This window comes from Xenopus tropicalis, chromosome 1 (genome assembly GCF_000004195.4).
Source record: "Xenopus tropicalis strain Nigerian chromosome 1, UCB_Xtro_10.0, whole genome shotgun sequence".
Classification (NCBI taxonomy): domain Eukaryota; kingdom Metazoa; phylum Chordata; class Amphibia; order Anura; family Pipidae; genus Xenopus; species Xenopus tropicalis.
Window position 1 is genome coordinate 43,668,766 of NC_030677.2, and position 16,835 is coordinate 43,685,600.

Here is a 16,835-nt window from a genome sequence, read left to right on the forward strand (position 1 = left end):
TGTAGAACAATGTTTCTGGTGATCGTACTGGTTACATATCATATATGAAACAAAGTATTATTGATTGCACTATACCATACACTTTAAGAGAGTTAAGTTCCACAGGAAGATCATCTAGATGCAGTTTGGCTATATATATATATATATATATATATATATATAGATGGGCAGATTGCTGTGATCCAGAAGAGAAGAGCACAGGTCAATAAGCCATGTTACTTACTTTTAATAGTCATGCCCGATTGTGTAATCTGTTGGCTGAATTGTCCTGATTGTGTAATCCGTTGGCTGGATGAACTGCGGTGTAATTACAGCAATATCTCATTGGCCAGATAGTCCAGTCAGAAACTGCCCGACTGTGAGGTAGCATGTAGTTGATTTAAATAAGAGCTGCTTCTGAGTTTATTTAAATAGACCTAGTACACTTTTATTCCATTGATAATGTTGGCCAGTTCTGACAATGTTTTGACAACCAAGTTTGCTTAACATGTACCTATAGGTGATTAACCAAAAGGCCAACCTTAACTGCCCAGCTAGATTCTGATTGTACACTTTGAGTTGTGAATCTTCTTGATTAATAACGATCAGCAGCTTTGTATTGCACTGCTGGATGGCCTACTGTACTGGGCCACTTGGTTGCAAACACACTTCGGCCATTAGTTACAGTTTGACAATTCATTTAACCAAACTCGCTTAATGGGAAGAATGTTGGGGAAGCCCTTCAGCCTGACTACAGTAAGAATATGCACTCATTGTGTTATATTTTTTAGTAAATGTTGTGTTTTGAAAAAAAACTGGTTAAAGGGTTCTGTTTCCTTTCTCTCTTTTGCTGCGGGCTCAGTACCCATATGGATCAAATCACCAATGAGCGAAAGCAGAGTTTGAGATGGGGCTGATTGTAAGTTTGTTGCCATCTGTAATAAAGGAAGTCCAATGAAAAGGCAATGATGTGTTCATGTTGCAGGGTGCCTTCAGTAGCATGGGTTCATGTGCGCCACAAGATGGCATGTTTACTCCATATTTATTTTTATTTCATTATAATTTCCTTACATTTTTAAATAAAAAAAGTACAATTTAAGCAAAATAAAAAAGTGCCTTATACATATACCAGCTGGGCATGATAGGAGTTGGCGCTCATCAGCTTTTGGAGAGCAGCAGATGTGTATGGTAGGTCATAGATATTTTACAGTAGGATACATTTTAAAGATAAGCTTTTACTGTTAGGGAAATATTTTCTCCTATTTAAACCTTATATTTGTTTAAAAAAGAAGGTCTTGATGAAGAATCTACACCTCTTATTCTTTAATGGAGCAGTTACCATGGTAGCAGCTGAGGGTGCTAAAGTGCTTAGATGTTCCATCTCACTGAGCTCCTAGGATGGGTCATGTATTCTGTCAATTGACAATTGCAGCTCTCCAACAGTTTATGGACTTCAATTCCCAGCATATTCCATTTTTCATATCCCATATACAAGTGTGCATTTGGGACATTGGGTAACAAGCCTAATGATTACCACCAACAACCAAGCATGATGTGATTAATGGTCATGTTCCATGAAGATGTTTTATATCACTCCACCATTTCTGGCATGGAAAGGTAGTCACTTAATATTCTAAATGTTTTGCAATCTTCCTTTATTACTCATTAGCACTAAAGTACAGTGGTCGTTTTGTTTTGTGTTGTACTTAAGGCCCAGTGTTTGTGGCCTGAAGGAAAGTTTTCACTGGTAAAACAAATGTATAATGAAATAGTGACCTTTGAAATAAGTCACATGTAAGAACTCAAGTTGACAAAGCACTTAATGTGATAGACTAAACAACCATTACTCCCAGATTCTCTGAAAAATGTAACCCTGTAGTTTTTACTTGTATGATCAACTCTTTAGTCTTTATGTCTGGCTGGTGGGTTCACAAGTAGACTCCTAGGTCCAGGTAGCAAGCCTTCAGCCTTTCCTTCTCCCCAAACACACAGATGCATGTACCTTCAGCTTGTGCTTCCTGCATTGCATTTAGGTTGTTTGGGTTCAGCTATACCTTAAAACTATGTGTTAGGTCCTCGTGTGCCCACCACAATATTATGTATATATATATATATATATATTGTAGTATAAAAAAGACCAATATAAAAGGGAACCAAAGGGTTCAATTGCACTTACAGGTTCTGTATCCCTCCTGTTGTGCTGCCCCTGGCTTTAAATTATTCAGTTTAGCAGGGAATACACATGGAGTTCCCCCCCCTCCATGCATTGTGCAATGTTGCTTGGCTACCTCGAGTGGCATTTTATATTAAGTGCTTCAGTGGTACCTAAGGGCATTTTTGAAAGCAATAATACATTTGTTTTCTAGAGTTAAACTTTGCCTTAATTGGTTCTAAATATCTGTGTATATATGTGTGTGTGTTTTACTCATCGTATTTATTTAAATGGCAGAGATAAAGTAAAGTCTGCTAATGAATCCACAAATTGTGCCTAACATGTATGCCTGACCACAACTGGCCTTTGGGGGTATATGGATTCACTCTTAGCAGTGATCGCTTAATTTGCCTGTTTAGGTGCAGGTATGGGATCCGTTATTTGAAAAACTGTTATCCAGAAAGCTCTAAATTATGGGAAAGCCATCTTCCATAGACTACATTTTAATCTAATAATTTATCATTTTAAAAATATTTTCTTTTCCTCTTTGATAATAAAATAGTACCCTGTTCCTGATCCCCATGAAGATATAATTGATCCTTATTGTAGGTAAAACATTTCTGCTGGTTGCATTTAATGTTTAAATGATAATTTAGAAGACTTAAGGTATGGAGGTCCAAATTACGGAAAAGACTTCTTATCCCGAAAACCCCAGGTCCCTAGCATTCTGGATAACAGGTCCCGTACCAGTATTATAGTAAAACTGTAAACAGAATATAATGGACCCACACCTGGATCTTGGTTCTCAAAATGAATAGACTGTATTATCAACTCCTAGAAAGGGTTTATTTAATGAAACGAGGACTCGCTAAGAAGGCACAAGTGCTGGAAAAACAGTGCTATTTATTGTTAGATGTAAGACAATAACACATGGTAGTTTATCACTTGTTGTTTCATCCTTGGCTGAAAGTGTAGCAATAAAATGGGAAGGAGTAACACAAACAACATAAGCAGCACAATTTCTCCTATCACAGGAATTATTGTTTCTAGGGAGTGTGGGCCCCATGAATGATTTCTAATGAATATAATAAGAGGTATGGTGCGCTTATACCGGTAACATGATTTTAGATTTTTTTATGGTTTTAAACGTTTAGAGTTTAATGTACATTTTAATGGTTTGGAACCATGGGCTCTAACCTGCTATTAACGGGCACTTTCATGCTGGGGCGCTGTGCTTTGTGCCTTTTGCCAGATTTGTAATCCTGTGCAAGGTGCAGAGTATACAGGTCCTTTTCAAAAAATTAGCATATTGTGATAAAGTTCATTATTTTCTGTAATGTACTGATAAACATTAGACTTTCATATATTTTAGATTCATTACACACAACTGAAGTAGTTCAAGCCTTTTCTTGTTTTAATATTGATGATTGTGGCATACAGCTCATGAAAACCCAAAATTCCTATCTCAAAAAATTAGCATATCATGAAAAGGTTCTCTAAACGAGCTATTAACCTAATCATCTGAATCAACAAATTAACTCTAAAAACCTGCAAAAGATTCCTGAGGCTTTTAAAAACTCCCAGCCTGGTTCATTACTCAAAACCGCAATCATGGGTAAGACTGCCGACCTGACTGCTGTCCAGAAGGCCATCATTGACACCCTCAAGCAAGAGGGTAAGACACAAAAAGAAATTTCTGAACAAATAGGCTGTTCCCAGAGTGCTGTATCAAGGCACCTCAGTGGGAAGTCTGTGGGAAGGAAAAAGTGTGGCAGAAAACGCTGCTCAACGAGAAGAGGTGACTGGGCCCTGAGGAAGATTGTGGAGAAGGACCGATTCCTGACCTTGGGGGACCTGCGGAAGCAGTGGACTGAGTCTGGAGTAGAAACATCCAGAGCCACCGTGTACAGGCGTGTGCAGGAAATGGGCTACAGGTGCTGCATTCCCCAGGTCAAGCCACTTTTGAACCAGAAACAGCGGCAGAAGCGCCTGACCTGGGCTACAGAGAAGCAGCACTGGACTGTTGCTCAGTGGTCCAAAGTATGTCATTCGGAAATCAAGGTGCCAGAGTCTGGAGGAAGACTGGGGAGAGGGAAATGCCAAAATGCCTGAAGTCCAGTGTCAAGTACCCACAGTCAGTGATGGTCTGGGGTGCCATGTCAGCTGCTGGTGTTGGTCCACTGTGTTTTATCAAGGGCAGGGTCAATGCAGCTAGCTATCAGGAGATTTTGGAGCACTTCATGCTTCCATCTGCTGAAAAGCTTTATGGAGATGAAGATTTCATTTTTCAGCATGACCTGGCACCTGCTCACAGTGCCAAAACCACTGGTAAATGGTTTACTGACCATGGTATTACTGTGCTCAATTGGCCTGCCAACTCTCCTGACCTAAACCCCATAGAGAATCTGTGGGATATTGTGAAGAGAAAGTTGAGAGACACAAGACCCAACACTCTGGATGAGCTTAAGGCCGCTATTGAAGCATCCTGGGCCTCCATAACACCTGAGCAGTGCCACAGGCTGATTGCCTCCATGCCACGCTTCATTGAAGCAGTCATTTCTGCAAAAGGATTCCCGACCAAGTATTGAATGCATAACTGAACATAATTATTTAAAGGTTGACTTTTTTTGTATTAAAAACACTTTTCTTTTATTGGGCGGATGAAATATGCTAATTTTTTGAGATAGGAATTTTGGGTTTTCATGAGCTGTATGCCACAATCATCAATATTAAAACAAGAAAAGGCTTGAACTACTTCAGTTGTGTGTAATGAATCTAAAATATATGAAAGTCTAATGTTTATCAGTACATTACAGAAAATAATGAACTTTATCACAATATGCTAATTTTTTGAAAAGGACCTGTAGTTTGCAGCTGCTACTGGTGCAAGTGTTTCATGTATGGGTCCTGAGGGGTGCAATTTAGTGCCCCCTAGCATTCCAGCACTTGCACCTGTGCCAGTAGTAAATGAGCCCTAAGGTCCTTTTATTTCTAATGTCTGTTCTTTATTGCCGAGCATAATTAAATCAAACTGATGAAGTGGAGCAAGGGAAATAATGGCTTTTTGGTGTGTACAGAAGATTATAATGACAGTACTTTATTCAGTTCGTACAGAATATTTAGATGCTGTTATTTGCCGATAGGTTTATTTTAATGTCTTTTCTCTCTTGCCTTTTACAAGCTTCCATTGTGACAGTAATACACCTTGTCAATGCTGTTGTTGACTCGGTGGAAACAGAAGGTATATACATGTGTGTGTAAGTGTGTGTGTGTTCTCCATGCTGGCTGTCTTGTGCAGTGTGGGATTAATGAATGTGCATGTCTTTGCAATTACCAACTACTTCTTTGTACATGTAATAACCTCTGTGCCTGATATGTGCCCCATCTGTCTCTTGTGTTCCAGTCCCAACATTGTTTAATTGCAGCCATTACACATGGTGTTTTATTAGTAGTGACACGCGTTGCATTCTAATGGTAATGGCTAAAATGTATCAAATTTGTCAAAATCCAAGAATAAAGCTAACAGATGTTCTGTGAATTTGCTAAGAGATGATAAAAACTAATAAATTGATACAAATAGCAGGTAACTAGCACCTTAGTGGCACCATGGCATCTCCTCCACTCCCTCACCTGAAGCGGAACATCTTGCATCTTGCAAACAGCACAGCTGGGCATCCCTTGGCATCTGCCCAGCTTGTCATTTATCTAAAACAATTTTTGCAGGAGATTCTTTCCTTGTTTCCTGCTTTGGCTTCCTTGAACATGCCGTTTAAATATGTGCAACAAGCACAGGAACCTTTAAATGCTTGTAGAATAATAAATACAGACAACAGAGAACAGCAGATCTTCTCTTCAATGTGCAGAGCGAGTTCTAGAGTAGGCCATTTGCCCTGTGCCTCCAGCATCTGAAGGTTCCTTGGAGAGGAACATGCAATTATAGGCACAATGGACATATTATATTGTTTAATAGTTGCCCCTGCCAGTGGACTTGTTTTCAGGTAACCGTTGTCCATCATGAAGAGCCTTTGGGGACAATGTGACAGTAGGTTTAGGAGACTGGCTGTAGTGCATGGTTTTATGAACAAGGCTAAATTTGGCCTTAGAGGGCCATCATGCCCAGAAAATGGAATGTCCAGATTGTAGACCTTAGATATTTTTTTTTCCTGTCCCAGGCACCTTGTTTTTCTGTGAGCCCCATTTTATAAGTAGATTCCATATATGAATGTGTTATGTGAACGTGTTATGTATGTGCTCAAATCTCATTGTAATAGACATATTTTGCTGTGAATTATTACATGCCTTGTTTGTTCTGTCCCAAACATACACAAAGATGTCCCATACAAAGTATTTTCCTTCTAACGTGAATGATTTTTATTTCTTTTTACTTTGCCTTTAAAGAGTCTTTTGCAGTTCCTGAAGTCAGGAATTCAAGAGGTGATTTCTGCATGCTGTGTTTATTTGCTGTTTATTGATACTAATAGCACTGCTTGTGTGGTACCGCTCATCTCTCACCTGTGGGTTTTGGGTTTTGTTTTTATCATTGTTATATTACTCCCGCAGGGTTTTGTGCCTTTTTCTAGCAAAACTAAAGAATTATCTTGTATTTTTTACCCAAAAACAAAGAATTATTGTGAATATTTAACCAGCAAGTTGGGGCTAATTTTTTTTCAAAAGGGGTGGTTTTAGATGGGAGTTACGGTTCCTGGAATATAAAATGTAGCAGATATGGTATTGAAACCATAGGCCAGTGGGCAAACACCTATAGATAAAATAATGTAATTGTTCACACTTGGGCTAATATGTGAGTTTATTGCATACGCTACGTGTTCATATTGTTATAACAATAGCCTCCCAAAATTCGAAATTATGATTCAAAAACTTGAATGTCCAATATTTAAGTGCAGTTATTGTGAATTTCTGTAGAAGTCAATGGGAGTTGTCCTAGGCAAAGTCAAGCCATATTTTCAATTCAAGATTTTTCTATTTTTTTATTTTTTTCGAATTTGTAAACTCACAAATTTGAGGTATTCGGGTTTTTTTTTTTATTCCGACAAGTTTTCCATATTAATAAAAAAGGCATTCGTGTTTTTTTTACTCTGCAAGTTTATTCTAATTAGAAAAAGACTCCCCAATTTACAAACTTGAAAATTGATAAATAAGCCCATTAAAGTGGTCTCCCCATTAATGAACCCTTTTAGGCTAGGGCAGACCCCGCAGTTTTGTTCTTTCCCATTGCTGCTTTCTTGGGTCAGTTGCATGTGGGTCCTTTTTGGGTACTTTAATCTCCTCATTAAAGTGATTTTAAAGCTTGTGAGCCAGCTATAGAGCAGAAATTCCCCCCTGTGATCCACAACACTTTAACCCCCAAGGTGGTGGGCAAGAGAACAACTCACCCCGCTCCCTGTGATCTGACTCACTACAGAGCATAAAATCATTTAGAAGGATGCGATGGGTCATTTTGGCATTTTTCGAAAAAAAAAAAAAAGTTACCCTTGCCGTTTTGCCTGGTGCCTTTATGTCTGTATGCTTTAGCTTGTATTTTTCAGTTTCCCCATTCGTTGGACACGTGCACAGTAGTATCTGTCAGTTTGCCTAATCCTTCCCTTTTTCAGCCATGCCCTGTTTTACAAATAGTCTCTGCAGTTTTTTTGCACGCACTGCACAGGTTTTTATTTTTCCCATATTTGTTTCCACATTTGTTTGATATGTGTTACCTTCTCCTGACCTCATTGCAATGTGTGCTGTATTCTGTGTCAGTCAATATGTGTGCTTATATAGGAAATGGATGCCTACTAGTCACACAGCAATCTCTATGGAGCACAGTGAGCTAAGGGCATGGCTGCCTGGCAAGCTATAAGTGCTACAAACTAGATAAAGCCATGAATGGGTTAGAGTTACTGTGCCATAGGCCAGTCATATCCAGACCACAGTGTCCTGAACATCATAGTGTGGACTTATTATGCTGCACTTTATGGGAATGGTCCATTCAGGCCAATCTGTGAGGTCCATAATACAAATACTAGGGTCAGTTTTAACTGTTAAAACTGACCCTAGTACCCTAGTAACACACTCAGACACATGGAACAACATACAAATGCAGATTTAGCCCTAGCTGGTATTGAACTCAGGGTCATAGTGCTCTGCTAAGTACTTAGCCACCAACACTTTTTTTGTGGCACCACTATCACTGCCAATGCTAAAAATGCTAAATGCCTTCTAAATGCCACCCCCTCCTCACCCTCCTTTGTCACTAGTACAGAGAGCACAATGCTAGCATACGGACACACTATGCCACCTCAGGCAAGGATCTTACCTTATGGCAGGAGTGGCCTTGTCTACTATTGAGTTGGTATGTGTGGATACACTAAGGGGCCCATTTACTTACTCACGAACGGGCCGAATGCGTCCGATTGCGTTTTTTTCGTAATGATCGGTATTTTGCGATTTTTTTCGGAAAATTATCGCGACTTTTTCGTTACCAATACGATTTTTGCGGAAAAACGCAAGTTTTTCGTAGCCATTCCGAAAGTTGCGATTTTTTCGTAGCGTTAAAACTTGCGCAAAAAGTTGCGATTTTTTCGTAGTGTTAAAACTTGCGCAAAACGTCACGCCTTTTAAGTTTTAACGCTACGAAAAAAGCGCAACTTTTTGCGCAAGTTTTAACGCTACGAAAAAATCGCAACTTTCGGAATGGCTACGAAAAACTCGCGTTTTTTCGCACAAATCGTATTGGTAACGGAAAAGTCGCGATAATTTCCGAAAAGTCATAAAGGCGCCGAAAAAATCGCAAAAAATACGAAAAAGTCGCAAAATGTTCGTTTTCCAATCGGAATTTTTCCAATTCGGATTCGAATTTGTGGGTTAGTAAATCAGCCCCTAAGCCTAGGGCAGCTTATACAACACCAAAAGTGCCAGTAAGATGGTGGCACTGAGGCTTAATAAATAGCAATGACGTTGACTTGTTTTTAAAAGGTTGGCAACTGCAGTCTGGGGAATGCATTTTAAATCAGCATCCATGAGGGTTTATAGCTGACTTTGCCTTTAGGCCAAGAATTAATAAATATTTTAGATCTTTTGTTTTCCATAGCTAGAAATGAAAGTTGAACATAATTAATATGGAAGTATACATTACATTACTTGTACTAACCTGTATAACAAACAACATGAAGGAATATAAGCCAATAATACAGCATATAGGAATAACATGATCAGATGTCACTGAGGTGATGAGCTTTGCATGTTGTGTATACAGCACTTACTGTATGCTTGTGTATTCAGTCACATGTACTGGAGCTTTGTACACCACTAACCTGTTAGCCTGTGAGTCTTTCTAAGTATAATGGCTAATGTTTTCTCTTTCAAATAGGTTATCATTGGGATACTTCAGACTGGATGCCTAGTGTCCAACTGCCAGATATTCAGGAATATCCTCATTATGAAGTCGTTGAAGAACCAGCTCCTCACTACACAGACCCAAATGTCATTGACACAGATTATTACCCTGGAGGTTATGACATAGAGAATGACTTTCCGCCTCCCCCTGATGACTTCCCTTTACCAGATGAGCTTCCACCACTACCGCCAGAATATACAGAACAATATGATTCAATGCAGCCATCAAGGGAAATGCCCGTCGTCGGCAGCCTAGGTTCATCGACGAAAAGTAGTCCGAGATATAACCTTAATAAATACCTTCCTCGTCACCAATACCCAACAAGTATGTCAGAACCTCAAAGCACTACAAGTGGAGATGGCAATAGTTATAGAGAGCCTTATGCTGCTTCCTACATGTTAGGGTTTAATAGAGACTTTGAAGTCCCCATCGTGGACAACATGTCCATGTCTGGATATACTTCTGCAGCTTCATGCACTGACGTGTCTGCAGGCTGTGAGATGGAGTCGGAGGTTATGATGAGTGACTATGAGAGTGGAGATGACGGTCACTTTGAAGATGTAACAATTCCTCCACTGGATTCCCAGCATCACACCGAAGTCTGACACTCAAAAAAGTGCCTGGACATTTCACAATTTCAAAATTTGATAGAGAAAATGATATCTTTCCAATATATATTTTTATTTCCTGTGCATTGCTTTTCTGTATTCTTTTTTTGCATTAGAGATTTCAGTCCGGCGTGACTCCTCTGCTTCATGCTGAGTCTCCTAATGCGCGTTACTACGTCATTCCCAGAGATGCAACTAGGAAGTCCGGGGAAAGGAAGCTTTGTGATAGGCCGTGTCGAATTATTTTTTTACATCCCCCCCGCCCCTTTATTTTTATACCATGAAATAATTTGCATAGGAGGAAATACCACTGCATCACATTAGCATGAGATGTGTATTTATAAAGTCTGAAATATAATTTTAACTTTTTCCTCACTTGTAAATTTCCTGTACAGTTTTGATTTTAATAGCATAAACTAGATTTTGTAGATATTTTGTGGATTTATTTTCTTTTTGAGCTTTAGCAATTTCCAGGTCTGCCCCTTTGTACTAGTACGCAGATTGTTCAATAACCCAGGGCTTCACTGTATCTCTTCTCTTCCACTGAAATTAATGACTTACAGAATTTCCAGGTACGTACCACAAGATCCAGAGAGAACGTCTGACGATTCGACAAGGTCGGAAGTATGAAAATGTCTTAACAGAGATTCCATATTTTAGCCCCCCCCCCCTCTTCTTGGAAAGTGTAATGGGGACCCACTGCATACCTGTTTAGAACCAAAATCACCATGACACAGTTTTTATGGTGTCTGTATATTTGTGATGCAATGGTCTTGTAAAGGTTTTTACTGAGAACTACCATTAGCCAGTCTTTCTTACTGACAATAAATTATTTAAAAAAACAAAACGTGTATTTTATTTTCATTTCACTTGCATGGGCGCAGTAATAATAAGCAGACAGTAGATGTCAGTATAAGAAGGTATTGTCAGCAGAAGAAAAGGATATCTTATGGGAATGTGCAGTTGCTTGTGTTTATGTAGGGTCGCCACTCATCCTTTCTTTAAAGGAACAGTAACTCCAAAAAATGAAAGAGCTTTAAAGTAATAAAAATATAATGCACTGTTGCCCTGCACTGGTAAAACTGGTGCTGTAGCCATGGGGGCAGCCATTCAAGCTGGAAAAAAGGAGAAAAGGCACAGGTTACATAGCAGATAACAGATAAGCTCTGTAGAATACAATAGTGTTTTATCTGTTATCTGCTATGTGCCTGTGCCTTTTCTCCTTTGAATGGCTGCCCCCATGGCTACATAGCCGCTTATTTATATAAATTATAGTAGACTTTCTGAAGTAAACACACAACTTTTACCAGTGCAGGGCAGCAGCACATTATATTTTAGTTACTTTTATACACTTTCATTTTTTGGTGTTACTGTTCCTTTAACTTAAGTGACTGTTCAAAGCTGTAAAGCCCAGACAAAACGCTGCTGGGGATAACCAAATCTGCCAACCTCTTCCTGCCATGTCATTAACCCTGCCTCCTGATAGCATCAAACCCCCCTAAACATCACCATCATCACCCTGCCCCCTAACAGCAAAAGGTGACAACCATCTGTTATGTAACTCCGGAAGCTCATATTGAAAAACAAAAATCTTGGAATTTGTGGCCCTAGCTAGCAAGCTCAACTTTGTCCTCATTCATTCTTTAAACGTTATGATGATGATGATAAAATGTTTAAATCATCATTGGAATGAGTATTGTGAGAGCATTGAACTTTCAATATTGCACCAAAAACATACTTCTCAAACAACTTTAAAGGAACATGAATTTAAGGGTTCGGATTCTCTGTGACTTTTTGGCCGGATTCAGATTCGGCCAAACCAAATCCAAACGCTTAATGGTATTAGGTTTGCAAGGCTTCAGGCACAGGAAAATGATTTTCTGAGTTGGGAAACAGCAGCAGTCAGTATCTGCTCAACCAGTTACTGGTCCCATAGAGATATAAGGAAAACACTCTCCAGTTCCTGTACACACCGGGCTGTACCAAATAGAACAAAGGTCACTGTATGTAAGAGGTTCTGGTGCTGAAAACACAGTCAAGAAAATGCCCCAGTCTCAGTGCACAAGTGTTCAGCATAACCCAAGATATTACATCTGTTCTATTAATGATCATTGTGGGATATAAACTAGACTGGGAACTCAAAAATAACTTCATTCTATGGAGTATTGGAGTAGGACCACTGGCTACTGTGAGACACTTTTAGGGGTACAGTGCCTCTAATGCAGGAAGCACTTTTGAAATTAAAACAGTATTAAACAGTGGACACAACATATACACAAATACAAGAAGAGGTGTGGAAGCACTAAACCATACACCAGGGATCCCCAACCTTTCTTACTCATGAGCCACAGTCAAATGTAAAAAGACTTGGGGAGCAACACAAGCATCATAAAAGTTCATGGAGGTGCCAAATAAGGGCTAAGATTGGCTATTAGGAGCCTCTATGCACACTAGCAGCTTACAGGAGGCTTTATTTGGTAGTAAATCTTGTTTTTATTCAACCAAAACTTGCCCCCAAGTCAGGAATAAAAAAATAACTGCCTGGTTTGGGGGCACTGAGAGAAACATCCAAGGGGTTGGGGAGCAACATGTTGTCCCTGAGCCACTGGTTGGGGATCACTGCCATACACAAATCGATTGAGTCATGCACATTCCCTGGTTCCATGTTCAGCATCAGTCGTATAAGTATATTTTTGTGAAAGTGCATACATTTTCAAAAATGGGTTTTTAGTTACAAGTTGATGAACATAAAATTGTGTATAACCATACCATGTCAGGCAAACCACATATACTGGCCCTAACTTTAATCTCTGGCTGGCACCTTATGGCTTGGTTGCATTATCTCAGAATATTTGCCTCCTGATCAAAGTTTGGTCTCACAGACTGACCTTCCCTTACTGTAGCTTTCATAGGGGTGAGATCTCCAAAGTCAACAGCTACTGTAGGTATAGAGGAACAAAACTACCATGAACAGGACTTGTGAGGGAATACAGGGTTATGGGAGATAGCTCTTAGTACCATCTTGGAGTCAGGAAGGATTTTTTTCCCTCTGCGGCAAATTAGAGAGGCTTCAGGTGGGGTTTTGCCTTCCTCTGGATCAACTAGTAGTTAATGGACTAATTATCCCATAAGTAAATAATGGAAGTGTGGCAGATCTGGCCAATATGACCTAAACATACATAAATGGAGATCAATTCACGTTACCTGGCACAGTATTCTGACCCATTCTGGGTAAGTGCTGCATTTTCAAAAGCAGAGGCATCTGAATACAGAAAGTTGCTAAGCCACCATGGCCAATGTCTCCCATGTTTTCTACAGCTTCACACACTTTTGTAACTAAATAATGAGAAATTATCTGTAACAACGCACAATGATAATAATGTTCATTCATATCTTCCAGATATAGAAGGCATTACACTTTATTAGCAAATACCTACTTAATTTATCAACTTTGGACTTGAGGTGAACTTGATTGGCCTTTTTAGCCCAAATGAACTATGTCAGCATATACTTAGGGACATCCTATAAACAGTATAGTGACTACTATTTGGCCGTAGGTTTCTCTGACCACAGGTTGTATTTTACCTCCGATTAACACTGCGCCATGTCTGTCTTCACTGACTGCTACTGTTATCCCCTATGGGCTGATAATTGTTTTGTAATGAATGAACAAGCTAAAAGGTAGATTTCTGTTAGGGTGGCCTGTCATATCGAAGGGCATTAATGACTGCACTGAATATGCTAAGAAGCAGGGAACACCTCTGGCATTTACCTTTGTTTGTATTCCAAGCACTGTATTCTTGCCAAACATACCGTACTATACAAAGGGCTCAGCCTAACAGGAGAAACACGCGGCACCTCTTCACCTCCCCTACCTGCCACTTACAATCACACCAATAAATTTTCATTCATTGCTTTCAGAAAATGCTGGCCTTCCCTTTATTGATTCCTGTTAATAAAACATTCCGCGGGGCAAAGCTATGTGCTGTACACTCTGCCTTGGAGTAAAGGCGTAATTAGCATTACTACAGGGGTACACAGACTGACACAAGGAACAGATTCTGACTAAAACATTGTGTTCAACAAAAACCTTACACGGACCTATTCATTCTGTTTTGACATTGACAACTGAACAGATTTCTTAGATTCCACCAAGAAGCTTAAAAGTATATATTAAGAGAGTTAATATTACATAAAAGGTATATATTACACATTTATCTACTGTCTAAAACTAGATCAGACAGAATGATCTCTCCAGTAATTCCCTCATCTCTGCCCCCTCCCCCCTCTCTTACTTTGCCCTTTACTATATCACTTTTCTGTCCTTCCTCAAATATTATATTTGCCCTTTGTTAAATTGACTATAATAGAAATGTTAAAGGTTTTCTTTTTTTTTTTACATGATATATGTTCATTGCATTCATTAGTGAGTACGTTCTATGGAGAGGGTTCTTCAGAAAGAGCACCGCAATGCTGAATACCCAGGGACAGCCAAATGGCAAACAATCTGCTTGGTAGCCAATGGAATTTCTACATGATGGGCTTGATGATGAGAACAATAGTTAACTGCAGAGAACTCCTGTGTATGGAATGATCAGACCAAATGGTGGAACTGACAATATTACACAGTATGAGGCAAGCAACTAGGCCAAGTATGGGGACATCTGAAGGACAAATAATTGACCAAAACGCAGGCCATAACATTGATTAAACTGGGTCAGAGGACACTAAACTAATACAGAGACTGATCAGTTGCACCACTAGGCAAACGCAGGGACTACTGTGCCAACCAATGACTCTACATACAAATCAAATCAATAGTCGTTCTGTTGTTTTGTTGTTTTTTTACAGCCGCTGATATGTGGTCTCTATGGATGGGGAGTATACTATGAAACCATTACTCAAAGCATATCCAGTAACATGCTCTGTTATAAGCTGCTGAATCGTTCCCTCCGGTCTACAGTATACACTAATGTCATCTGTGTGGGGCTCAACCATTGGCCTGCCCAACTGATTTAGCAGATTTGAAAATGAAATGAGGGGATCTTACTGTGTATGGCCAGCTCGCTTTGCCTGGAATGGATGTACTTTACGTAAGCTTTAGACATCCCATAATAGTCATGTCTAAAGCAGGAGAAACAGCATGCTCAGCATCGCTGATTCCCTTCTATTGGCACTGTACCATTATGTGCCCTATTGGGCCCAGAGACTGGATTCACAGGCAGTAGATTCCCAACAGGCCCCTGACTCGGTGGCTTTGCCACTGTCACAGCAGCTTCAGTGTTTTGATAGCCTTCCCCAGGGTTAAATCATGTTCTATGAGCAGTCTGGCTCTTGTGAGTTCAGCAACTATCTGTGGTTGGCAAATGAGTTTATATCATTCAGCCACCACATTAACTCTTTGTGCTAAAAAGTTCTTCAGTGTAAGAAGATCCGGTTCAGTTCTATTGCTATGGCAGACATGCTGTACTTGACAAGAAGGGCCATGGAACAAACAAACTGTCTTAAAAATAGGATGTTTTTTTACCTTTCATCTCTCAACACAAATAGACAATAGACCTTTAATTTATGCTATAAATATATCAACTCAAAAGTATTTTCCCTCTGTTTAATTGTCATATTACTCAAAAGTTTTGCAAATTTGCTGCGTTCGTGAGAACATAACTGCGCAGGCACACACTAGTGCTGATTGATCTCTTCTACACTGATTTCCCAATTATCCTGCTTCATTACCTGCACTGCTTGACTCCAAGGCAGAGGCTGCCATGTGACCTGTGTGTGCATGTGTGCATGTATGTATATATATATATATAAAGAAACAAAAGGAGCAATCCCTACAAACAATCAACTGCCCCAGGTGCTGGCTGGATTAATAAAGATTTTTTGTTCTTTTTTAAGTCCCTGTGTGTGTGGAACTCTATCTATATATATATATATATATATATAAGGCAAGGTATTGCACTCAACAGGACTTGATAACAAATCAAAAGGCTTTTCAATGTTTCGGTCACTTAATGTGACTTTTTTTCAAGGCAAACCAACATTAATGAAAACATATATGTGTGTGTGTCTGCGCGTCTGTGTAAATGTGTTATACATTACACAATTCATAACTATTCATGCTAATCCATTATCAACACTCCACTTTTTCATTTAATTGGATGATGATTTCCTTTTACCCAGTTACACGCACAATAGACTAAATATGTTTTAAAGCAGATCTGCTGCAAACAACAATCTATAATTCTTGCTCAGAATAATAACTAATGCCTCACACACCAATCCATATCAATTAGGCCTCCATAGTAGCATGTAGTTGATATTCTGTATTATACCAGCCGGGTAGTGGGAAATATAATGTACATTATGTTATTTTCTGGTTTGTGTGTATAATTATGAATGGGTAATTTGACTCACAATAGCACATTATTGATCATTTTTTAAAGTCTTCTTTCTTAATATACTCAGTGCCTTCCTTTATAATGGTAAATAGGAGGCAGCTGATGGCAGCAGGACCTCATTTTCTGCAGAAAAATCAATTTGCTCAGTTGCTCTGGGTCAGAATGTATTTGCATTTAATACAGTATATATATCCATATATATACTAACCATGAGAGAGTATTTTCAAGAGAATCTATAGGAGACATAAGATCAAGTACCTATATACCCCCATGATTAAACCATAATACAATAACATAAAAAC

At 39.2% G+C, this 16,835-nt stretch overlaps 1 protein-coding gene across 8 annotated transcripts in view; it reads left to right on the plus strand.

Moving 5' to 3' along the window:
- Nucleotides 1–10,979, plus strand: part of fat1 (FAT atypical cadherin 1) — a 137,278-nt gene extending 126,299 nt beyond the window's left edge. For 3 of the 8 annotated variants that reach the window (XM_004911187.4, XM_004911186.3, XM_031895425.1), the window contains 3 exons: nt 5,313–5,372; nt 6,530–6,565; nt 9,498–10,979. In XM_004911187.4, the coding sequence (XP_004911244.1) occupies nt 5,313–5,372; nt 6,530–6,565; nt 9,498–10,129 (728 nt within the window). In that variant the 3' untranslated portion in view covers nt 10,130–10,979. Of the gene's footprint in view, nt 1–841; nt 941–5,312; nt 5,373–6,529; nt 6,566–9,497 lie in introns of those variants that run through there. The other 5 variants (XR_208254.4, XM_012955657.3, XM_002940866.4 and 2 more) reach the window with 5 other exon arrangements.
- The last annotated feature ends 5,856 nt before the right edge of the window (nt 10,980–16,835 follow it).